The 26479-nt window shown below is 46.9% G+C and overlaps 2 protein-coding genes across 2 annotated transcripts in view; one reads left to right on the top strand and one right to left on the bottom strand.

The window, feature by feature from the left end:
- Window positions 1-3631: 3631 nt before the first annotated feature.
- LOC119661417 overlaps window positions 3632-26479 on the bottom strand; it is a 38767-nt gene continuing 15919 nt past the window's right edge. Inside the window, exon 2 of the mRNA XM_038070757.1 lies at window positions 3632-4369. Coding sequence (XP_037926685.1) covers window positions 3790-4369 — 580 coding nt within the window. The 3' untranslated portion in view covers window positions 3632-3789. The remainder of the gene's footprint in view (window positions 4370-26479) is intronic.
- Window positions 20476-22015, top strand: LOC119661416. Its single transcript, XM_038070756.1, has 4 exons — window positions 20476-20566; window positions 20628-20775; window positions 20829-21266; window positions 21325-22015. Exons 1-4 carry the CDS (start codon window positions 20518-20520, stop codon window positions 21902-21904), a joined length of 1215 nt encoding a protein of 404 aa, XP_037926684.1. The 5' UTR covers window positions 20476-20517; the 3' UTR covers window positions 21905-22015.

Here is a 26479-nt window from a genome sequence, read left to right as displayed (position 1 = left end):
TGCCAACTGCTGTGTTGACAACAGAAACACTCTACGGGTCATTTGGGAAGAGTGTGCGGAGTTTAGATCAGCTCTGTTCATTGAGGTTTTGATTGTGTGAACCGAGAGTGTGCCTCGCGCGCACAATGCGCGATGCTTACATCTTCGCTGCACCTTTTCATCAATTTCGAAAACAGTTTGAATAGGGAGAGATACACTCGTGCGTGCTCTATGTACGAGGAGCAGTCCGGAGAAACTAATAGACATTATTAGAGTAACATACGATGGCGCTAAATGTCACATGCTGCACCTAGGTGAAATGTCACAGGAATTCGTGGTCTAAAGGGGGGTCCGCCAGGTTTGCATTTTGTCACCGATATTGTTTTTCCGGGCTGTTGATGACGTTCTTTAGGCTGTCTTGTCCGAAGGACCTCCTCCACGCCCTTCCTTTTAATGGTAGGTATCAGTGGTCTCTATGGGGAGCTCAATTAGCGTTGTGGTGCCGTTTTAATGTCACAAACTCATAAGGCCATGACTGCTGTGACAGGAGGGGGAGTCCAGCCGACCTAGATTTTCGGAGGCAGCCGTAACATTCACAAACAAAAGCTCCTCTGCCAGCATGCAGCCAGAGATCTCTCTAAGGACTTCAAAGGATGGTTAACCTAGTGTCAGTAACTCGGTTCTAGCTGGAGCAAAGAAAATGCCTGAGGGGTTCCCCTCTTCTCTGCGAGTCTGGCGACGTGGTCCCCTATAGGTTAGTACCCCTTTTATACATTTGCACGCATATGGCACAAGAGCTCTTGAAATCGGCCTTTGATCGACTTGGCATAAGTGATGAGCATTCTCCAGTTGAGGTCCGCGGCCATCAAGTACTGCGGTAGATTGCATCCTTGATAGCCACCAGCGGGACACAAATCCACCTTACCAGTAGGTTAACGAGCTCATTCTCCTCTTTGTTCCTATGACCGGGAACTCAGAGGTGACTTTAAGCGTGCCGCTCAGACCGTTCAGCGCGTTTATCCACTGCTCCACCAGCCAAGGGGATGTCGGCGCTGAGTACAAGGCCTCAATTGCCGCTTGGTTGTCGGTCAGAATAGCTATGTTACGCTTCAGGCTTGGGTCATGCCTCAGCCATCGATGGCTTTCCAGTATCGCCAGTGATTTTCCTTGGAATACACTGGCGAAAGCTGGGAGACCGAACGACTCGGATACATTGAGCGTATCCGAGAAAACTCACACACCGACGCTAGAGACCATGATCCATCGGTGAATAATACTGTGTCATAGCCTTTCAACACGCTACCGGCCTTCCACTCTACGTTGGTTGAAAAGCCCATAGGAACGTTTCCCGTGAAGTTCAGTTTTCGTGTAGAATAGCCCGTGGGGAATGATCAGATTTCCCGGGGTACTTCACCTAGGATGTCACTACGACCGTAGGGCTTCGCTGTCCAACAAGCGGACTCATGTAGTCTGACGGCACTGCACGCTACAGCGTATTTAATGTGGAGGTCTAAGGGAGAAGATGCAGGAGTGCATTGAGAGCATCTGCTGGCTAGGACTGCAGAGCTCCAATGGCAACTGCACACGCGGTTCTTTGAATCCAGTTAAGCTTCCTTCCATTGTATTTTTGTTCAAAGTCTGGCATCATACAATAGAGCAGCATGTTAGGACGGGACGCACTACAGCTATGTAAATCCAGAGAACTATCCTCGCCCAGAGACCCCATTTCTTTGAAAGGTTCTCTTGCGGGGATAGAAGGGTATAGGCCTTTTTAATCAGCAGTTCTATGTTCAATCTCAAATTTAATTTCGAATCCAGGATTACACCCAGATACTTTACATTGGAGGGAGTTACAGTGCAGGGAGTTAAAATAAGACGTTCTCTCCATAATCGTCGTTATGTTGATGTCTAGGTATCGCTTCAGGGTCTTCAACATGAAAGATGTGAGACTGATTGGTCGAAAGTTCTTCGCGAACTCATGGTCGGCGCATGCCCACTTTCGATATGAAAACCACTCGCGCACATCTCCACTCTGTGGTACGTATTTCAAAGATATACAGTTTGATAGCGACGCACGATTGGGACTCTGAGTCATAGTTCCTCTCGCTGGCGGGGAAATACGTTTGAACCAGCAGTTCCAGGAATTCACCAGAAGATTCCGTCCAGGAGCTTTCCGACTGTTTAAGAAAGAATGGGGTCCTATGTTCTATCGCCAGTTCGTCTGTTGTGCCAATGTTACCAATTTGAGGATTACCAGGTGAGGTTGATAACAGAAGTCGATTCAGCTTCTCATTTTGGTGCTCACAAGCAGAGAGCATTGAATATTCTATCTCTTCTATCGAGTGACTGCAGCTAACTTTTAGGGAGTCGATAACTTCGGTAGAAGAGAAAGGTAATTAAAAGTTATAATGGCAGACAAGAGAGCCACAGCACTCCCCGATTGAGTGCAAGGAATTACGATTATTCGGCTGCCGTGCGTGATGCCAGCTGAGGGTTGAATTAACTACTGCTAGGCTGTGGATGGTTGAACGGGAGTTTTCAAGATGTCTCTCTCGGGAGCGTGTATCGTCACCACGGTTTCCTGATGTTGGTTCGAGATCGGCTTTCCAGCGATGCGTATCTGCCACCTAATCAAAAACTATGTCGCGGACTTGGCTGCCACACCGCGGTGATAGCACTTCTATGATTTGGAAATATTGCTGTTGTCGGTCTGTTATTTTACACCTTACTTCGGTAGAAAAGGAAGGTAAATAAAAGTTTCAATTCCAGGCGAGAGGCTGGAAGTAATTTGCACCGCCATACCAATTTAAGCACCGTAGTGTTTTCTCCTGATTCCTGAACAAACTTCCTTCAGAAAGCTCTGAAAGAGTTGGAGAACTGTTTCTCCACCTTAAGAATCTCATTGTTGGTTAGTTGGGTGGTATCAAGGACCCCTCCCAACTGTCATAGTTCTCCGACCTAGGAAAGTAGAAAGTTAACGTACTGCCCCTGTCACGCACCGATTGATTTTTGTTAATAATAAAATCAAGAATGACTATGGCTGTTACTCGCTATACCCAGCTCGACAGCAATGAGTTCCAAAATGGAAACCACTAGTGCGTCTGCCATCACATTCCGAGAGGGCCTTACGGTTGGTTTTAGCAGAGCAGCTAGGACTAACTGTATTGCCTTCGCCGGCTAATGTCTCTTGGGTGGATACGAGCAGCTCGTCCTCGGATGATGCAGTTTATATCACCCCCTTTTCTTCTATTGTCAGTTTTTTCCTTTTTTTTATTTGAGTCCATGTCTTGCTCTCACGATTATTCCGCGAAAAATGTCCACCCCGGCTAGCCCGCACACTAAGATAAGGGTCGTTTTTGGATCTAAAAGTGGCCAGGATATTCATAGTCCGGATACTGAAGGCCAAGCTCCCCTTTGTGGTCAAAATTTCTGGCGAATGCTGTTCCATCTTGGTTTGGAGTCCAGTTAACACACTCTCTAATTCAGGAAGGACGATCCCAGGGCTGTTCCTTTGACTCATCCCCCCATCAAATCCATTTTCCCCCAAATCGTGATCACGCAAACAGACCCTCGTCCGTTGGATAAGACTTCTCCCAACCCGGCCCTACACACTCTTGGCCCGTCGAATGGTATTGAAATAAAAACAATATCCTGATCAATATATATATCTTTAGTTTGTAACAAAATCTTACAGGAAGTGTTATAAAATTATCCAATTCGCATTGTATACCTCATATACATATTGCAACAATTCCCAACAATATTCTTAAATATTCTCTTCAATGAAACAAAGACAAGAAGAATTTTCTTCTAAAATTGTGGGAAATTAGCCAGCGTCTCCCTAACTTCTTCTGGTCTGCAACAAAATATATAGCCCATAGCAGCCATTTTGCGGAACCTATTCACAGCCTTGAACCATTCAATGCCATCACAAATATCCTTACAGATATCCCCAATTCCTTTCTCTGCTTCGAAGAAAGGTGAATTGACTCCAATTATCACGACTCCTGGGTCCTCATTGTCTCTTTCGCTGACATAATTCCACACGTACAAAGGAACATTGCGTTGGTAGTCATCAACTTTATAGGTTAACTCCTCGGTAGACATACAATTGTCGTTGTTTGGGTAGACAACTCTTCCTGCTGTACCAGCATAAATGTCATAAACTGAGTTAGCTGAAATTTTTTCAATCGCTGCTTCCACTAGCTTCCAGTTTCCAAACTTCAAAGGCTTCCACCAGGCAATCATGTTTGTAGTACGGAAGTCTTTGGCGTAGCGTCCGAAAATCCCTAAGGATGTTGCCAGCGGGATTAGTTCGTCCAGCTGGAATTCTGCTGAGGGAGCATAAGGTCGCATGGCATCTGACACTGTTGTCTGGATAGAACGTTTCCTGTGATATGAATAAAACTGTTAGTTTCTGTTACGTCTTAAGGATTACGTCAAATCAACGGTATAACCACATTCGCATATCAAAAACTTTATAAAATCTGAAAGGAAAAATTGGCGAAAGAAAGGATCGGTTACGAAGTATGGACCGACCTCATTAACTCCTGCTTACAAACTGCCATTTCCAAGGCCCAGAAACTTGTTTGAAAGTTACATTGGTGCCAGGTTATAAGTCTCAAACGTGGACCACAAACTTATGCGACTACCGGCGTAAGGGCAGCAACTCCAGAGTAGATGGTTAAAACTGAGCCGATGGCTTTGGACCCAAGGGAGGTGGTACCCAAGTCCAGGGATTGAGTTACTGCGCGAGTCCGATCCGGAATCAAAACAACAATTTTTTTAAGGAAAACGAATTTAGTAACCAAAGAAGATGTTACATCTGCTAAACCATCATAAACGGGTAAGAATAAACGTTACCTCCGGTTGGCGTCCTTTCGGTAGCCAACTACTGACTAGCAATGATGTTGCCATTGCCGCTATTATCCTTCTGCCCGGTGGTGGTTGCTTCGAAATTGTCCACCAGTCGAGACAGTGATTATTTTGCCCGAGTGGCTGCACCGTTGCTGACAGTACTAGTGAGGCTATTCCTGCTCAGATGTAGCTGGACAATTCGGTCCATCTTGGTCCAATGGTTGTCCTCCTTCATAAAGACAACATCTCCCACCTGCAAGTCATGGAGTCGTCACCGCCTGAACTCTTGGTGTTTGAGTCGATTGCCTGGAAGATCGGGAACGGTAGTTTCCGTCGCGGCAGGAAGGACTCTTCCAGGCAAACAGTCAGTCTGGGTCACCTCGCAACGGTGTTAAGGTAAACCTTGAGGCGCACAGTCAGTGTGAAAAATTGTCCCAGCCAGAGGGACTGGCTACCAATCAAACGGATCAAGTGATGTTTGGCTAACTTGACCATTGCCTCCCATAACCCTCCCAGGTGAGGGTCGAGAGGATATAAAATCCAAGATAGTGCCAAGATCTGCATATATCTGCTGGTTCTGTCCAGAAGAAAAGATAGCCAAATCCTGCTGAACCAGCCTATTCACGCCGACCAAAGGCGTGCCATTATCGCTGTAGAGGATGGTACATCGACCTCGACGGCCAATAAAGCGAGTGAATGCGTGGAGAAATGCCTGAGAAGTCCTCGACCACCTCGATGTGTGCTGCTCACGTAGCTATGCATTACAAAATGGCTTCGCCGGATTGAGTTACTTGGGCTATGAAACATTCATTGGGGAATCGTCACGCGAAAAATGGACAACAAAACTCTCCGCCTCTTTGAATAGTCCATTGTAGGTAATCAGATGCTAACTTCCGCAGACAAACTTTGTGACTTCCTCAGTCGTCGCCTGCTCAGCCCCTCGAGAAAAAATGTTTCACGATATTGAAGAATAACGGTTGCATTTACTGCAAGGGAAGTCATGCGTTATACGCATTTGATCACTAAAAAAAACTTTCTGTAAGGGAAGATTTCGATTTCTGAAGAAAAGGAAGATAAGCCGAAAATGCCTATCGTGAGATACGTTGTCTCGAATGTGATAAGGATCACCACACTTTGGTCCACTTCTAAAAGCAATTTCCCGGTAGTGCTGTCAGCCAAGACGGGAAGTCTGATACTGTTCTACTTGGAACAGCACTTGTCAAGGCGGCAGGTCCATGAGGAAAAATATTGGTTGTATCAGCAATTTTGGACTTAAAATCGAGGTATACGTTTTAGAGGCGCTGACAACATTTCTACTAAGTGAGAGTTTAAGTGAGCTTAATCCTAAATGGACAAAGAGGTTACAACTGGCAGACCTAGCCCACAACACCAGGTCGGGCATAGATCTGATTCTAAGTGCTGAAGCCTTCGAGGAGATTATAGAGCCCCGAATCAGAAGATAACGTTGAACTGGGTCTTATCTAACAAGGGTCCTATTAAGACAAGGGAAAATTCAACGTTAGTATTCAACACATCTACAGTAGAACTCCAAGCTGCCCTTAAACGTTTCTTCGATTTGGAAGAAGTTCTAGGGTCGTCAATCACAACCGATAACAGCTATGACGATTAAATCCACGTTGTTGGCAACCAACAGAGCCTATTTCAGCTTACAAAAACTGTTTCGCTCGAAACGTCTCACCATAGTGTCAAACCTCTTACTATACAAGACAGTTCTCATGTATTCCTCGGAGACTTCTTAGCAAGAAAAAAATTGCGAACTCTGGCTCGCGTTCGAGAGAAGAATCCTCCGAACAATTTTTTACCCCCTACATGGGGATGGACGATTCCGTAACCTACATAACGACGAAATCTATGAGCAATACCACGAACGTCCGGTTGTGGATAAAATCCGGCTCAAGGCTATAAGGGCAATATCTATGGTAGAAACAGAAGACGAGGCAGACCCTTCCTGAGGTGGACATAGGTCAGGACGCCAAAGAGTTTTTAGAGATATCAGATTGGTGGAACTCGGCGCAAAACCGGGGTGTCTGGATTTCCTTACTAAGGAAGGCTTAGATCGAATACCGGTTGTTGCGCCGTTAACGGCTAAGTGCACTCCGGGTATTGGACAACATTAGGAGAAGTAGCGTATGTACTAGCAGTGATGCTCAGCATAGGCATCTTGGCGAATGAAAATCAGCGTCTCTACGACAAAACGTATGCAGTTGGGGAGTCTAGCGTAGTTCGACAGCAGCTGGCACGGTGGGAATCTATCGCAAAGTAGCGAAAGAGATGGGCGCGGCATAAAGTGGTGGTTGGATATACCGTATCATTCCGGATTTCGGAGATGGTTTGAACGAAGCCATGGGGAATTAAGCTACGAGTTATGGCACTTAAGTAGAAATGGAAGTTATCGTGCTTCTTTATGTCGATTTAGTCACGATGAGACACCATGCTGCCCAAGATGCGGTAACGCAGCCGAGAATGCGGAGCATGTCATATTTAATTTCCCCAGGTTTACCGAGCACCGAAGAAGAATGGAAGCGGTCGCAAACAGCCGCTTAATACCTGAAAATATTGTTGAGTTCATGCTGGAGTCAACAGATGCTTGGAATCAAGTTCTAAGGAAGGATGATAGCTACCTATCAACAGCTTGGACAGGAAGAACTTGGACGAAAACAAGAAAGGGAGAGAACTGTAATGAGCCGCAGTTAAAAACTGATCCAACCCTACGACGCAATACTTTATAGGAGCTCCGCGGGAAGAGTGGAACGAGAAGGCATGGCGTGGCAGGAACCAGCAGAAGATCTTGGACCTTTCCACCTTCCTATGCCGAAAAGAAAGAACAGGCAGACTGACAAGCAGACAATGAACCGGCTTCAATAAGATTTCGTTTTAAAAATAAAACCTTGAAAATAATATCATCAACAGAATGCAACCCTGACGGACTCCGCTTTGGACCTCAGAATCCTCGGAGACTTACCTCAGTGCAGTACTTGATATTTGGCCCCATCATATCTCGCTCTGATAAGAGCTACTTATTTCTCTGGAATGCCTCTCCTGTGTAGAGTACTCCACAGACTCCATGTTCACGGTATTTAACGCTCTCTCAAAATCGATAGTAGGTGCAGCGAAGATCTAAACTCCGTGCACTGTTCCAATATTACGATCAAGCGTTCGAGATATTCTTCGATACGTTCCAGGATTATTTTAGCTATTATCTTTGCGACAGCAATTCTCTCTCACACTCAAAACGGTTCCCCCTCTTTGGGATCTTGACGATCATCCTCTTTTACTCTTTGGGGAAGGTCTGGGATTCACGAAGATTTCTGTACGTCTGTGGAAGTAGCAGATCTGAAGGAACTTCCAGTGCAGCGATAAATAACTATGCGGGGAGACCGTCAAACCCAGCGGCTTTACTCCGTTTGAGTGCATTGATGGTCGAAATGATTTCTTTTCTGCTCGGTATCCGCACGTACAGTTACAAGCCATTTCATTCATATTATAGAAGGAGGAACCTCAATGCATCTAATACGGTTAAGAGCCATTGTGAAGTGTTCCTTCAATCTTTTCACTTGTTCGTCATCGTGGGTGAGAAGTCGACCATTAATATCCTCCGCAGGGCCATCGAAATATCCGCTTGCCTGCCAGCGAAATAGCAAATCTTTCAGTATGAGAATTAGAGCGCCTCTCGCCCGAGCGATGGCGACAACGGTCAATAGAGCATTTAACCCCTTCCGTTCATCGATCTGCTTCCATGATTCCGCCGTCAGCGAGATCTTATGACGCCCCTTCGAGGCGTGGCCGACGAGCTGTGCGGCAAAAGAGAAAGAAAAAGAGCATTTTTGGTGGATTACTCAGTGTGTCCGCCGTTCGAACAGCATGGAAGCTCTCCCACTGCCGAGCGATAGCTCCCACTGTCGCTGTTGAATTTAGGAGGTCGCAGTTCCCCAGCCCCGCGTTAAGTGGTGGACGCAGAGCGCAAACAAAAGTAAGTGAAAATCTGATGGTGACCATTTTCGAGGCCATTGTCAGTGCCTCTCTTGTTGTGCACGTACTGGATCTATTGCTGATCGATAACCTGTCGATCTGATTGCTCGTACGACGTCAGTCAATTGAAACTGACTTTATGGAGAGCTCTGTACTCGAATTATATGCTACCAATGACGAGGCCAATACAGACTCGGATCACTATCTAGGTGGCATGGTGCTCCGAGCTCGAATAACAACACCACCCAGAATCCTTCTGACAATCAGGTGAAAGTTAACACCGAAGCCATCCACAACACAGCCCTCCGCAACACCTATAACAGGGAAATGGATGCCGCAATAACCGTAGTCAACAGATGTCCTGGAGATGAAGCATCAACAAATGATCTTAACAACCACCTGAAGAACGTTATCATAAATACGGCGTCAAACATACTTGCCCCCAACCGCAAAAAAGTCGGAACGGCTGGTTCGACGATGAATGTAAGCTACCAACGGGAAGGAAGAATGTCACGTGCCTCAAAAAACGCGGGCTCGCGCGGAGAACTCCGTCGAGCGGAGAAGCGACTTCACAGACAGAAATAGGAAGCTTGAGAGAACCAACAAATCTGTCAACTCGAAAAGTACAGGGATCAACCCTACCAGGCGAGCAAGTTTTACCAACAAGTCAGCAGAATGAAGCTTTACGTACCTCGATGCTCATCTTGCCAAGAGAAAGAGGGAAATCTGATTTCCAACTGAATGGGCATATTGGAGCGATGGGTTGAGTACTTTGATGAACTACTGAACAACTAGAACATCGGCGAATTGGAAGTCCCGTCAACTGAAGACGATGGACAAATACTGCCACCACCAAGTATTGGAGAAACAGTCCGTGCAATTCATCGGCTTAAAAATCATAAGTCGCCAGGAGCCGATGGAATTACAGCCGAATGGGTTAAATATGGAGGCGACCAGTTACACCAAGTGGTTCATCAACTTGTGCTCAAAGTATGAGACAGCGAATCAATGCCTGACGATTAGCAACGAGGCATTAACTGTCCCATACATAAAAGGGGAGATATCAGACAGTGCAGCAATTAAAGAGGTATCACGTTGTTGAGTACCATCTATAAGATATTCTCCGCTATCTTGCTAGGCCGGATAGCCCCATACGCCCAGAATATCATTGACCCATACCAAAGAGGCTTCACTCCAGGCAAAACAGCAACAGATCAGATTTTCTCAATGCGGCAAGCGATGGAAAAACTGTGAAAACTATTCATCGACTTTAAAGCCGCCTATGATGTCATACCCAGGGTAAAACTGTACACGGTCATGAGAGAATTCGGTATCCCGACGAAATTGATAAGACTGACTAGGTTGACCCTCACCTATGTGCGAGGCCAGATAAAAGCAGCATGATTACTCTCAAGACCATTCGACATCAACAACGGTCTATGACAAGGGGATGTCCTATCATGCGTCCTCTTCAACCTGGCCCTCGAGAAAGTGATCCGCGATGCTGACGTAAATGCGAGAGGCACCATCCACTTCAAGTTCAACTACTGATTTAAGCTGACGATATTGACATCATGTGAAGAACACCCCGAGATGTACAGTCTACCTTCATCCAGATCGAGCAGGCGGCACGAGATCTCGATCTGCACATTAATAAAGGCAGGACGAAGTACATGGTGGCAACGTCAGCGCCAAAATCAAAACCGCAAGAACGAACCACATCGAATCGCACTGGTCAAAAGAAAGCAATAAAGATAGAAGGCTACAACTTTGAGACCGTTGATAATTTTTCATACCTAGGGTCGAAAATCACAACCGATAACAGCTATGACGATGACATCCACGCACGGTTGTTGACTGCCAACAGAGCATATTTCAGTTTACAAAAACTGTTCCGCTCGAAACGTCTCACCATATGGTCAAAGCTCTTTTTAAGGTTTTGTTTGTAAAACAAAACCTTATTAAAATCGGTTTACTGTCTGTCTGCCTGTCCGTCTGTCTGTCTTTTTTTTTTTTTTTTTTGAGGAGGTGGAAATCTTCAAAAGACACTGGTCTGGACACACCAGCGTGTGGGATTTTTACCCACTAAAACCACCCCTGACTCCCTCCCTGCCCCGCGGAACCACCATAAAGTATTACATCACGGGGCGGAGTCAGCTCACTCTAGCTTAATCCCCTTTCTTCTATACGCGGCGCACGTGACCGCGTTTTTCTCCTTTCCTCTGCCTTTCGCAATTTATCTTGAATTGATGCGATCCTCCTCCTAGAGTCTCCTCTAGGTTCCTCCTTTCTTCCACAAATCTCGGACAGTGGAAGAATACATGCTCTGGGTCCTCTGGGACTCCATCGCAATTTGGACAGTCGGGTGAGGTCTCCAATTTAAACCTGTGAAGGTATTGGAGATATCCTCCATGTCCCGTGAGAAACTGGGTGAGATTATAATTAACCTCACCGTGTCGTCTCTCCAACCACTCCTTGATGGCAGGAATGAGCCTGTGAGTCCACCGACCCTTTCCCGAGCGTTCCCACCGCTCTTGCCATCTATTTATGGATCTCTCCCTCTCAGCCTTCTTCGTCTGCAATAAGGGAGAGGTTGGCTTCGCATGGTATATATTCGCCATCTCATCTGCCAAGATGTCAATGGGCATCATTCCAGAGATGACGAATGCTGCATCATCTGAGACAGTCCTGAAGGCAAAGCATACCCTCAGAGCTGTCCTCCTGTAGACTGCATTCAGTTTGCTAGTGCTAACTGACATCCGCAACGCCTCGCTCCAAACTGGGGTCGCATAGAGCATGATTGAGGTCACCACCCTGGCTATAAGCAACCTAGAGGTATGCCGTGGCCCTCCCACGTTCGGCATCATCCTGGCCAGGGCCATACTGGCAGTGGATGATTTATCACAAACATACTGTACGTGTTGCTTATAGCTGAGCTTCCTGTCTATCACCACCCCCAAGTATTTGATGGCCGGCTTGGAAGTGATGATATGATTCCCGACTCTAACACAGGCGTAATTTCTCTTCCGGCGCTTCGTGATGAGGACCGCTTCCGTTTTTTCCTCCGCAAGCGTCAGACCAGAGCTCTCCAACCAGCATTTGACAGCACTGATTGCCTCGCTTGAGTATAACTCAGCATCTTCGAGATGCTTTGCGACAACAACCAGTGCTATGTCGTCAGTGTAACCCACCACTGTGGCTTCCTCCGGAAGGGGAAGATTAAGAACATCGTTGTACATGATGTTCCACAGTAGTGGGCCCAATACGGAGCCCTGCGGGACACCCGCGGAAACGACGTACTCCTGCGGTCTGTCATCAGTGTCGTACCAGAGCCTCCTTTCAGTTAAGTAACTATCGACGATAGCAGCAAGATAGGCGGGAATACCAACCTTCGCTAGGGATTTCCGGATTAGATTGCAATTGGCCGAATTGAAAGCATTTTTCACGTCCAGGGTTACTACCACGCAATATTTGCTGGTACTACCCTTTCCGTGGATTGCATCTTCGGCCAAGCCAGTAACCAATTTGATGGCATCAATGGTTGATCTGGCTTTACGGAATCCATACTGCCGATCTGAAAGGCCGCCTTGGCTCTCAACTACTGGGAGTAATCTATTATAGATTACCCGCTCTAGCATTTTCCCCACCGTGTCCAAAAGACATATGGGTCGGTATGACGATGGTTCACCTGGTGGTTTACCAGGCTTAGGCAGAAGCACCAACTTCTGCCGCTTCCATACCGCTGGAAATATTCCCTCGGACATGCACGCTTCGAACAACTCAGCGAACATGTCCGGCCTGGATTTCACGGCAAGCTTAAGGGCCTTATTCGGTACTCCGTCCAGACCCGGTGCTTTATTGTCTCCTATTCTGCCGCAGATTTCCAGGAGCTCGTCTCTGGTGACTGGCGGGATTGCTGTCACATTCAGAGGTGGTTGGAATGTGTCCGTGTTCCCCTCTTGCTGGGCGAATAACCCCTGGATGATTTTCAACAAGAGGGCGGGGCACGTGATCTGCGGAGACGAACGGCCTCTAAATCGTCCCATCACGATTCCATAAGCTCTCCCCCACGGATTTACGTCCGCTTCTGAGCAGAGCTTCCTAAAGCATTTCCTCTTGCTTCGCTGGATGGCGAGCTTGAGGGTTTTGCGGGCTGCCTTGTAGGCGCACTCTTTCTGCCCTTGATCGACTCTACCTACCGCCCTCTGAGCCGCTCTTCTCGCTCGGTGGCAGGCTGATCGAAGGCCGGTCAGTTCATCATTCCACCAGTAATTTGGTCTTCTACGGGGGAATGCGCACCTCCTAGGCATGGACGCGTCACATGCTTTGGCGATGCATTGAGCCAGATGGACAGCTCTTTCCGTAGAAGCGCCTGCTATATCAGGTTGATCCAACCACACCTCTAAGAAGCTCTGCTCATCCAAAGATTTTGCAGACCAGCCTGAAATCTTTTTCGGTTTCGGGCATGATAGCTCTTTGCCCTGAGGTTCGACACATGTCTCAAAGAAAACTGCCTGGTGATCGCTGTGGGTGTAGCGTTCGCTGACGCACCAGGACATACCACGCGCCAGCGAAGGGCTGACAAAGGTCAGGTCTACAACCGAGCCTTGATCTCCCTTTCCAGAAGGTGTTTACAGCACCTTCGTTAGCCAAAACTATGTCCATCTGCGCAAAAGCTTCTAATAAACTGCGCCCCCTAGCATTTGATTCTCTACTACCCCACTCTAGGGCCCAAGCATTGAAATCACCAGCAATCACCTTTGGACTTCGTCCCTTCGCGTCGAGAACAAGATTATCAAGCATTTGCTCGAATTCAGACAGTGTCAAACTTGGCGGGGCGTAGCAGCTGTATACATATACACCACTTATTTTCGCCCACACGAAGCCACTGCCTGCCTGACTTGCAGTACATTGTATGGCCTGTCGACCGCAAGCCCATATCGCCGCTCCACCAGTCGAATCTTTGACCCATATGCCACCATGACGGTGTCTATACGGTTCGCTTATGATGGCGATTTCCATCTCAGATTCGAACGTGGCCTGCTCAAGTAAATCCTGAGCGACCCTGCAATGATTCAGGTTTATTTGAATAAACCTCATTTTCTCATTGCAGTGAGCGCCTTCCTAAATTCTGGACATTTACCACTCCCGGCAATATGCCGGTTATGCTGTCCCTCTTTTACTTCGCACAATAGGCACTTGGGGTCCCTATTGCACTCTCTGGCAATATGGCCTTTCTCCCCACACCTTCTGCATCGATCGGATCGATCAATGCTGCTGGTGCATGCCTTCGCGAAGTGTCCAAACATGAGGCATTTAAAGCACCTCTTCAGTGAAATTTGTTCCCTTAAACGGCAGACAACCCATCCAATCCGAACCCTTCCGGCAGCCAATAACATCTGCGCTGCCTCCGCTGGTACTCGTATTGTGGCTGTTTGAGTACCACCATAGGCTTTTCGTAAGCCCACAATAGACTCCTCGGTGAGTTCATTCAACTTGAATTGCTCCTTCAGAGCAATACAAATTTCTTCTTTCGATGTTACTTCATCGAGATCCTTACATTGAAGGTAGATCTCATGTTTTTGGGCACGCACTGCGGCATTCTCCCCAAGTGAGTTTTTCACTTGAGTGCGAAAGTCATCAGTTTTGCCACCGCTGGATCTTTTCAGCTCGAACATGAGATCCCCTTTCTGGGTTCTTCGGATTCGGTTTACATTTCCGCTCAGATCTTTTAGGTCGGGATCCGCTTTGACCTTTTTGAGTATCTCCGCGTAGGACAGATTGCCCTTACTGGAGATAACAATTACATCTGGACGAGTTCGCACTTTTGCCTTTCGTTCCGCTTTTTTATTGGTAACTTTAGTCCATCCATCGTTTTCGCTGGTCTTAGGCTTCGCAACGCTGGTCGAGTTTCCTAGATTCGCTGTAGGGTTTCCTCCTTCTGACCTGTTGGTGTTGGCTTTCCGGATGTCCTGTCCGCCTTTTTTTCTCTTAGGCGCCTGCTGATTATTTAAAGGATCCCCCTCTTTTTCCCGTACTCGTTTATTTCGCCGCGACTCGATGGTAGTACGGCCAAGCGTCACTTGGGTCACCCGCGACACTGCTAGTGCAGCGAGGTTCAGCATATCCTTAGTATTCTTTTCATCCATCTGCGATCTATTATAGAGGACTCTAATAGCCCTCACCATATTCTTTATGGCTTGGTGCACGTTGTGCTTGTCCTTGATAAACTCGGACAACTCAACTATTTTTGCCCCAAGCTGGGTGAAGGGTAATTCCTCCGGATCGGGACTCTGCTCCCTATAAGTCCCGGCAGGGTTACTCCTTTTACATGGTCCTTCACTTTTGGCCTGTACTTTATCCTTCATCGTCTTTGGCATTGGTGGAGATCTCAAAGTTGATGAGCTTCTTTTGAATGGATCTCTTCCTTGTTCCTGGAGCACCTCCTGCTGTCGAGCATCTTGAACATGTGCGGTGGGTGTTGTCACGGTTTTTGTTGTCCAAAAAGCTGCTTTTAGTTCATCTTTGTTTGGTCTTGTTATTGGTGTTCTCGGTAAAGTCGTACTTCGCTTGAATACTTCCTTCTCCAGATCCAAATCACTTGTAGCATTATATGCCAAGGTGGCCAAGTTGTCCACCACCGAGGCACTGCGGTCGAGGGATATCGACGACCGGGAGCCCGCTTGCTCACTCCCAAAAGCCGCCGGTACTGGGGTTCCGAGCCCCTGCACCGTAAGTTTCCTCCTTCTCTCGTCTTCCATGGTGGTTTTATGTTCTGGGTATCCTTCCCATAGCCATTTTGGTCCGCGCACCAGAGATGAGCAAACACTAGCCCATGCACAGTCAAAAAAGAAAAGTGCATGAACACATATTTACACATCAATAGGTATGCCCCTATCCGCCACCTGGGGTCGCGCCTGATGGGAGATCTGGCCACTCCTCACAGGTCCGTCTGTCTGTCTGTCTGTCTATCTGTCTGTCCGTCACACGCATTTTTCTCGGAGACGGTTGTAGCGATTGGCACCGAATTTGGTAGAAAGCTGGGAACTGTGAACGCTCACGCATATAGTGAGTTACATCCTTTTACGACGAATTTAAGGGGGGGTCCCCATACATGCAAAGGGAGGGTGTAAATTTTTTTTTCATCAAATGTAGTCATGTGGGGTATCAAATTAAAGGTCTCGATTAGTACTTTTCGAAGCCAGTCTTAGTTTTGACATTTGTTGAAAAGGTGGGGGGTGCGGGGGGTTGAAAGTGGTCATTTTTTTAACGAACCCATTCTCAGAAACTACTCACCCGAAAAATCTGAAAAAAATCAGGGGGTGGTATGGTGCCTAGGCTCCGAAATACCCTCCATGCCGATACCTGTTCAAATAAAGTTAATAATAGTACATTACTATAATTTTTAGTAATTTACAGGAAAACCCCCCTTAAGTTCACCCTAGAATCACAAAATTTTGCAACAATATAGGCTACAGCATAGAGCATGATCCCGCCAAATTTGGTAAAAATCGCACTATTACTAACAAAGTAATACTAGGTCAAAGCTGTCGCTTCTCTGCAAATTCGAGACTATGAATGTCAATATCACTTGAAAGTGGCTATTTTCACATAATATATGCATATTTTACGTGCTACATGCTAATGGGACAAATGCGCACCCAAATCTCTTTATAAAAGAAATATACAAAACCTTTCATACCTGAAGCGTCTAGCTTCCGGTTTCCCGACTTGTTTTTCTTTTTTTTTTTGGGGGTAGGGTAGATGAATGCATTTACGCACACAGTGTTGGACTCCCGATTCGGTATGTCGTCGGACTACCAACTAAACACCTCCCCATCGTCAGAGAGCTAGTCTGGAACCGTTTGTCACATTACTTCGGACTAGTCCCCGAACTCTCCCGCTTTGCGGAGCCTTCAAATCAGGGAATTCCTTTCACCAACGGGAGGGGAGAGGAGGAAGGGAACTATCAGTTCAAGGAGCCTCCTGCCATCCGGCTCCTCCACCGGTCGAGTTCTATCTTCCTAGCAACGAGAAGGGCCCGAACGTAATGGGCAACACGGTTCCACCTGTCAGCAGTCCTCAGCATCTCTTCCACAATGTTGTCTGGAGAGAGATCCCCTGTGTTTAACTAGAGCTGCTGACGAACCCCATCCCATCTTCCACAAGAAAAAAAACTGTGGTGGGCATCATCCACAACTCCATTGCAAAACACACAATTCGGAGAACGCGCCTTTCCAATCTTGTGCAGGTAAGACTGAAAACTTCCATGCCCACTTAAAAATTGGGTAAGGAAGGTCAGTCTCACCATGCTTCGGATTCAGCCACGCACCTAAGTTGCCGATGAACCGGGCAGTCCATCTGCCTCTAGTTTCATTTTGCCAAGAGAGCTGCCACTCGTCTAGAGTGTATTGCCGTTCTTCGCGAGCAACCACCTCCCTTGGCTCATCTCCCTTGCGCTTGTATATGGCCTGACGCTCCCTAGCAAGAAGGGCAACGGGAATAACTCCCGCGATCACCACCACGGCCGGTTCAGAGACTGTGCGGTATGCAGACGCCACCCGTAAAGTTCCCCGTCCCTGTACTTGCGCGAGGCGTTTACGACATACCTCCTTGTTTAGAGCGCCAGCCTATACCTCTGAGCCGTAGAGCAGGACAGACTGCGTTGAGCTCATCAGGAGACGTCACCTACTAGACGTAGGACCCCAATGTTTGCCATTAGCCTACTTAACGATGAAACTCCAGCCGCAACCTTGTTCGCTGCTGCTTGGATTTGCTCAGAAAAGCTCATCTTTGAGTCAAGAGTGAACCCGAGGTACTTTACCGCTGATTTTGACTCGATTATCGACTCGCCGAACGATATGGGACGCAGGGTCGGAATTCTCCTTTTAGTCAGGATGACTACTTCGGTTTTTTCCAGTGCAAGGTTGAAACAATGAGTAGTCATCCATCCGCTTACCCGTCGCATCAATATGCCGAGTCTGCTTTGCGTCTGTTCGACAGTGCGTCCAGCAACAAGCGCTGCGACATCATCTGCGTAGCCGACCAGGCGCGACTCCTCTGGCATGTCGAGTTTAAACAGACTGTCATAGGTAGGGTTCCAGAAGTCCGGCCCTAGGATGGATCCCTGTGCTACCCCCGACGTGACCTCCATTCAGCTTTGACCCTCTAGTGTTTCATAGAGCAGGGAGCGGTTCTTCAGATAGCCCCTCAAAATCCGTAAGAGATAGTTCGGCACGTTGAAGGTATTGTCTAGTATGCCTAGAATGTCTTTCCATCTTACGGAATTGAAGGCGTTTCTGACGTCAAGCGTTACGAGGAGCACCACCCATCGAGTTCGGCGGCTATGTGCCTCTGCTCGTCGAACGGAGTCCACCACCTGCATGACAACATCAATTGTCGATCTCCCTGCCCTAAAACCAAACTGCCGGGGAGATAAATCTTCGGCAGCGCGTATCGCTTCAGCGAGTCTACTTCTAATGAGCTTTTCGAGCACTTTCCCAGCAGTATCAAGCATACATAGTGGGCGGTATGAACACGGCAATTCGGGATCGCCTTTCCCTTTAGGGATCAGCGCAAGCCTCGCAACTTTCCAACGAGCAGGGAAAATGCCCTCTTTCAGGTAAGCGTTGAATGCGCCGAGCAGTAGGTCTGGCCGGTGTTGGAATACCCGTTTGTATACCTCTGCTGGAATACCGTCGGGTCTTGGCGCCTTCTTGTTTTTCATAGAGAGGATTGCCTGTTCCAAGTCTTTTATAGAGAAAAGTGGACAGTCCTCTGCGCTCTCCGCGCCGATGTCACCATCCCATACGGGGTGTGCAGGGAAGAGTGCCCTCACAATGCGGTCCATCTGTTCGGCCTTAAGTGAACAGGGTTTCCGCAGAGCCCCGATTTTTCGGGTTACAAGTTTGTAACCGAGCCCCACGGATCCCCATTCACCTCGCCGATCAGATCTTGCCAGCAGCGAGCTTTGCTCTTGTTTATTGCGCTGCAGAGTCTCCTTTTGGCTGATTTGTACTCCATCATTATGGTACACGACTGCCCCCGGTCGCCTAGACGTTGTGTTAAGCGGCGGAGCCTGTGACGCTCCTTTCGGAGCTCTGCGATTTCCCCTATCCACCAATACATGGAAGGTTTGCCGCGCCTCGATGTTTTCCTGGGCATGAAGGCTCCGCAGACCGTCGTTATCAGCAGTACCCTTCCGCGTGGCCCCACCTGTTCCCAGAGTTTCGACAAACTTCCCGGTGTTCACTTTCGCGACGTTCCATACACAAAAAGATCGCTGGGGTGGCGCACACCGAGAGTTTGTGTCCACCACTTCGAAAGCAATGTATTGGTGGTCACTTGCCGAAAAGTCTTCCAGAACTCGCCACCCGTACACCAGCGACACCAGTGATTCCGACGCGAAGGTTACATCTGGAATGCTTCCTTCGCAGCCCGGGCGCCGGATCGTTGGGGTGGATCCGGTGTTTAGAACTACCAGTCCTGTTCTCGCCGCCATTTCCAGAATTCGTTTCCCTATGGAATCTGTGTGAGGCATGCCCCATTCAAGTGCCCTAGCATTGAAGTCACCCCCGACCAGGATCCGCCCATCCGTGCTTAAGATAGCGTCCTCCAAAGCATCAAGCCTCCGACTAAAGTCCGGCATCGTTTCATTCGGCATAAGATAGACACTAAAAAACGTTATCCCTGAACTCCGACTCCAGACAAAGCCGTCCCCCCGGCCTTGGGCAAGAACCCCCAAGAGGGTGCCGTCCCGAACCCAGATGGCAGCGGTACCGGTCAAAGCTCTTACTGTACAAGACTATGATCTTGCCAGTTCTTATCTATTGCTCGGAGAGTTGGGTTATTGGCTGAAAAAACTACGAACTCTTGGCCGCGTTCAAGAAAAGAATCCTCCTATGGATGGACGATTCCGTAGTCTACATAAAGACGAAATCTATGAGCAATACCACAACGGTTGTGGATAAAATCCGGCTTAATAAGTTGCGGTAGACGGGTCACTTAATCCGTATGGATGAGGATGATCCAGCCCGAAAAGTCTATAAAGGCAATATCTGTGGTAGAAAAAAAAGATGAAGCTGACCCTGCCTGAGATGGAGTGACGACGTAGGCCAGGACACCAGGCAGCTTTTAGGGATATCGAATTGGTTGACCTCGTTGATGGTGAGGTTTAGCTCGGTTTCTGGTTTATTTTGTTTGGCTGTCCCAAACTCCCTTGTTCGTGGTGTCATTTTTAAATTCGGTATGGACCTACGCTTCGGTATAGACATGTTAATTTGGTGCTAATAACACGTGAAGGATCAACACGTGAAAGATCAAAGGACCCCCCAAATTCCCGAGCCTGGCTAGCACAGGGGCATACAAGAAAGTGTCAACCGAGCACTTTGATGGAGGTTCAGTATTTTACCAACTTTTTAGGCTTCTGGGATAGCTCTTCCCTCTAGGTCGTCTTCCGTCACTTTGGATGGTTGTCTGATCTTCATATTTCCTTTGGGTTCATTACAATACAGAAATAATACTTCGTATCTGAATACTCAGTGCCATGCTACTGAAAGAAGATTTAAGCTAAGGGTTAATCGGCGTTATCAATTTGTATACTCTTGAAAAAAAAAAATGAAAATCGAAATAGATGCTGGAATTGACACCGCGAACTCAGTCAGTTTGATAGCGTTATCAGAAGCAGTAAACATGTTCTGGGTGTTAGCAGTATTACTGTTAGTTACAGGCGGAAGAGCAAGTATTCTTTTCATTTTCTAATTTTCATCCAGAAGCAACCCTTGTTCTTTTTTCAAATATAGATAAATGCACCTTGAACTATGAGCCTTCTTATCCTGCCATTTTCACGCAAAAGATCGGATCCAATAACATTATTCTCAGCGCAAGAGGTGGCCAACTATCTTGGGATGATAGAACAATGGTGAATGCTTACTGCCCGGCCGGATTCAGGTTAGTCATTTATTTATGGGTATTCCCCTAAAATCATATTGATATATTTTCAGACATTTGGCACTTAAAAATCCTCACAATTATGAAGACAATTTCGATTATGACACCGACGGCAATCGTGTCTACCAACAAAGTCCTGACATGAGCCATTTGAAGAACATTGTACTTTCGTGCCAGGACGTCCAAATGATGTTTGAAGGGTCAAAAATTCAAAATGATGGACAGCTTAGTTGTTCTACAACATCCAAGTATTACGAAACAGTGGTGCCTGCATGCAAATATCGGGGCCTTGCCTATGGTTTCTTCATAGGGAAACAGGCCGTAGTTCTGGCAGAAGTCTGCTACCAACTGGATCTTCTGCAGCCCACCTTCCTGCATTACGTAGCTGGTGATCGTAGCACTATCCTTGAGCATCAGTCAACCCATAATGTTGCTAACTTGACGACTCCCTCCGTCGAGGTTTTCATTGATGACAGCAACCTGGAAGTTGAGTACGCAGAATTATCATCTTTTGAAATTTTGTGTTTTTCACCACGAATATTTTTACAGGATGCAATCTTTATTGGAAGCAGTGCAAGAATCAATTCCTGAATACGCAACCGTGGTACAATATAAATTAGATGAATTTATTCCTTTGAAAGAGTCATTGGGCGTTTTTGGATCCTACACCAATGACTTTCGTAGTGTGAATATGATCCCTTGGTGGACATCTTTGAAACTTGGTAACTGGAGGTCAATCGAAGAAGCCATCGAAACCATATCAAGAAATGAAACGTATGATATTTTTGCTGGTATCTCAGGTGTTGTGATCTACCCCAACAATGATAAGTGCTTGTCCACCGGTACCCTTACATATAAAGCAGTTCCATATGTTCGAAATGTACCAAAATATATTTGGAATTACATTAGGAAAACGAAGCATCCTGATGAGGGTGTCGTTGTCATTGGTGTCAATACTCCATTCCTTGATAGCTCGAAAGGCGACTACATCATTTGCCAGGATATCTGTGACAGTATTTCATGGCTTAACTCCATGAAAATGACTAGAAAAATGGCAGGACTTGGTTATATATTTTGTTGCAAGCCAGCAGAAGTAAAAGATAAATTGGATAATTTCCCAATTTTTTGATTCAAAAATGTTATGTGCTAATTGTATTTCCTTTAATAGAGCTAAGCCGGCGTAAATATGTATCGTTAGCATAAATAAAATCCAAGGCTAACAAAAATTAAAAAATTAATATAATTTGTTATTAAGGATCCAAGTGAAAACGAATTGAGAATTCGTACCAAACAATGGAAAGATAAATTCTTATCTTAACAGTTGGGGTTTAAAAATACATTCAAAATCTTCCCTGTTTGTCGTAAGAGGCGACTAAAAGGGATAAAAATTTGTGGGCTAGCGGCCTGCACATTTCGAAATTTCACTGCTACCGAAACGTCAATTATGCCTCGGATAAATACTGACCTCATGGCCTTTGGCTATCAAAAACAGACTTTGATTGGTTTAGCAATGTGCGCGCACTCCTCGGCAAAAGTAGCGAGAGTCCAAGTAGTACTCTTAGCCACTCTGCCTTTGTACTCTGGAAAGGTGAACGATGGCAGACGCGAATCTGATGTGGGGTTGTTTTTGACAACAAGCACAAGGCTGGCTGCAAGATTCCATCCAGGTTAAGGAGCATCACAATTGTACATATACGATATAGTGAAAAAGGACTTCTTTTTATGAACAATTACACGCTGTTCAGGGGAGGCGTGATGGGTGAACTGAATGTCAAGGTAGGCTCTAACAACACCTTGTTCGGATACGTGATGGGGAAGCGCGGTCTTGGCGGTTTGTGGATTCCTACAGTTTCCGCTGCCTCGTCGTTGATAGCACATTATTCGAGCATAGAGTCTACCATCACGTCAGTTTGGTATCAATTGACTGACAACATATGAGCAATTAGCTTGACCACTTCGCGATCAGCAATAGATTTAAAAGTTGTGTCCTGGATGTATGTAACAAGAGAGGCGTTGACATCGGCCTCGAAAGGAATCACCATCTGATGGTCGCTTACGTTCGCGTGCGTATTGCCCCTGTAACTTCTCACAAGGTTGATGAGCTGCGACAACTCAAGTTCAACATCGACGGCTTGTAAGATCCAGCTGTCACTACTTAACAGTCGAAGAGCTGCCTTGCTGATCAGATGGCTAATGCACTGAGTAACACCTCATAATATCGACAAACATTAAGCGGCCATAAAAAATGTTCTCTTGGTTGATACTACACTGCCATTAGATGTGACTAACTGCACAATGGTGGGATCGGATTGATGAATGGAAGAGGCAGAAAGCTCAATTGATCGCTGCGAGTGATGGCGGACATGACGCGCTCGAAATCCAATACCGTGCGAAATCCCGAGAAGTTCAGCGTAGTGTGTGCCGTGACAAAAGGGGCCCCACGGGGATCGTGAGCGACATTTAACGGATTGCTTACGATACGGAGTATGACGTCCCCGAGGTGTCCGAGTAAGTAGTTGCGACCCCCTAACTGAGAGTATACCTGCGTCCTAGGTAGTAGCCATGAGAAAGCTTCCCGGTGAAGAACGAACTGCGAATGACCGGTACACGTCGGGACACACTGGGAGTCTCCGGAGCTGCTGACAACACCTATTTATGACGTGTATAAGGAGGCAGCCCCTTCGAAACCCTGGTCGGGTAGTATACATTGAACCGGTGTTAATAAACGGCGTTGTCCTGAGCTAGCGCTCATTCTTCCGTGAATTCCGAGATCAGCTAAGCGTAGGTCAGGCCTCAGGGAACTGGGGTAGGGGCTGTGTCCCCGAGGGTACACCCGTTCCTGACTATTGCGGCCCGTTCCCTTACACACGATGCTCCGGTTAGTTTTCCTTGGCAAATATACATAAATTTATAAAAAAAAATCGACGAAACAACATGGATGGAGGAAGAGCTGAGCTGAGCTGTCTCGAATGCGATAAGGATCACCACACTTTGGTCCACTTCTAAAAGCAATTTCCCGCTAGTACTGTCAGCCAGGACGGGAAGTCTGATACTGTTCTACTTGGAACAGCACTTGTCAAGGCGGCAGGTCCATCAAGAAAAATATTGGTTGTATCAACAATTTTGGACTTAAAATCGAGGTATACGTTTTAGAGGCGCTGACAACATTTCTACAAAGTGATAGTTTGAGTGAGCTTAATCCTGAATGGACAAAGAGGTTACAACTGACAGACCCAGCCCACAACACCAGGTCGGACATAGATCCGATTCTAAGTGCTGAAGCCTTCGAGGAGATTATAGAGCCCCGAATCAGAAGACGTTGAACGTTGAACTGGGTGTTATCTAACAAGGGTCCTATTAAGGCAAGGGAAAATTCAACGTTAGTATCCAACACATTCGCGGTAGAATTCCAAGCCGCCCTTAAGCGTTTCGTCGATTTGGAAGAAGTTCCAGGGTCGTAAATCACAACCGATAACAGCTATCACGATTAAATCCGCGCACGGTTGTTGGCTGCAAACAGAGCCTATCTCAGCTTACAAAAACTGTTTCGCTCGAAACGTCTCACCATAGTGTCAAAGCATTTACTATACAAGACAGTTCTCATGTATTCCTCGGAGACTTGGGTTCTTAGCAAGAAAAAAATTACGAACTCTGGGTCGCGTTTGAAAGAAGAATCCTCCGAACAATTTTTAACCCCCTACATGAGGGTGGACGATTCCATAGCCTAAATAACGACGAAATCTTTGAGCGATACCACGAACGTCCAGTTGTGGATAAAATCCGGCTCAACTACTCACTTAATCCATATGAATGAGGATGATCCAGCCCGGAAAGCCTATAAGGGCAATATCTATGGTAGAAACAGAAGACGAGGCAGACCCTTGCAGAGGTGGAACGATGACGCAGGTCAGGACGCCAAAGTGTTTTTAGGGATATCAAATTGGTGGACCTCGGCGCAAAACCGGGGTGTCTGGATTTCCTTACTAACGAAGGCTTAGATCGGATACCGGTTGTTGCGCCGTTAACGGTTAAGTGCACTCCGGGTATTGGACAACATTAGGAGAAGTAGCGTATGCACTAGCAGTGATGCTTACCATAGGCATCTTGGCGAATGAAAACCGGCGTCTCTACGACAAAACGTATGCAGTTGGGGAGTCTAGCGTATTTCGACGGCAGCTGACATGGTGGGAATCTATCGCAGAGTAGCGAAAGAGATGGGCGAGGCATAAACTGGTGGTTGGATATACCGTATCATTCCGGATTTCGGAAATGGTTTGAACGAAACCATGGGAAATTAAGCTACGAGTTATGGCACTTAAGTGGAAATCGTTATCGTGCTTCTTTATGTCGATTTAGTCATGATGAGACACCATGCTGCCCAAGATGCAGTAACGTGGCCGAGAATGCGGAGCATGTCATATTTAATTTCCCCAGGTTTACCGAGCACCGAATAAGAATGGAAGCGGTCGCAAACAGGCGCTTAATACCTGAAAATATTGTTGAGTTCATGCTGGAGTCAACAGATGCTTGGAATCAGGTTCTAAAGAAAGGAGGATAGCTACCTATCAACAGCTTGGACAGGAAGAACTTGGACGAAAACAAGAAAGGGAGAGAACTGTAATGAGCCGCAGTTAAAAACTGATCCAACCCTACGACGCAATACTTTATAGGAGTTTCGTGGGAAGAGTGGAACGAGAAGGCATGGCGTGGCAGGAACCAGCAGTACATCTTGAACCTTTCCCCCTTCCTACGCCGAAAAGAAAGGACACGTAGACTGAAAAGCAGACAATGAACCGGTTTCAATAAGGCTTCGTTTTAAAAATAAAAACTTGAAAATAATATCAGCAACAGAATGCAACCCTGGCGGACTCTGCTTTGGACCTCAGAATCCTCCGAGACTTACCTCAGTGCAGCACTTGATATTTGGCCCCATCATATCTCGCTCTGATAAGAGCTACTCATTTCTCTGGAATGCCCTTCCTGTATAGAGTACTCCACACACTCCCTGTTCACGGTATTTAACGCTCTCTCAAAATCGGTAGTAGGTGCAGCGAAGATCTAAACTCCGTGCACTCTTCCAATACTGCGATCAAGCGTTCGAGATATTCTTCGATACGTTCCAGGATTATTTTAACTATTATCTTTGCGATAGCAATTCTCTCTCACACTCAAAATTGTTCCCCCTCTTTGGGATCTTGACGATCATCCTCTTTTACTCTTTGGAGAAGGTCGACCATTAATATCCTCCCCAGGACCATCGAAAGATCCGTTTGCCTGGCCAGCGAAATAGCAAACCTTTCGGTATGAGAATTGGAGCACCTCTCGTCCGAGCGATGGCGGCAACGGTCAATAGAGCATCTAACTCCTTCCGTTCATCGATCTGCTTCCATGATTCCGCCGTCAGCGAGATCTTATGACGCCCCTTCGAGGCGTGGCCGACGAGCTGTACGGCAAAAGAGAAAGAAAGAGAGCATTTTTGGTGGATTACTCAGTGTGTCCGCCGTTCGAACAGCATGGAAGCTCTCCCACTGCCGAGCGATAGCTCAGACTGTCGCTGTTGAATTTAGGAGGTCGCAGTTCCCCAGCCCCGCGTTAAGCGGTGGACGCAGAGCGCAAACAAAGGTAAGTGAAAATCTGATGGTGACCATTTTCGAGGCCGTTGTCAGTGCCTCTCTTGTTGTGCACGTACTGGATCTATTGCTGA

Source organism: Hermetia illucens, chromosome 1 (assembly GCF_905115235.1).
Source record: "Hermetia illucens chromosome 1, iHerIll2.2.curated.20191125, whole genome shotgun sequence".
NCBI classification, from domain to species: domain Eukaryota; kingdom Metazoa; phylum Arthropoda; class Insecta; order Diptera; family Stratiomyidae; genus Hermetia; species Hermetia illucens.
This window is presented reverse-complemented; position numbering and strand designations above follow the sequence as displayed.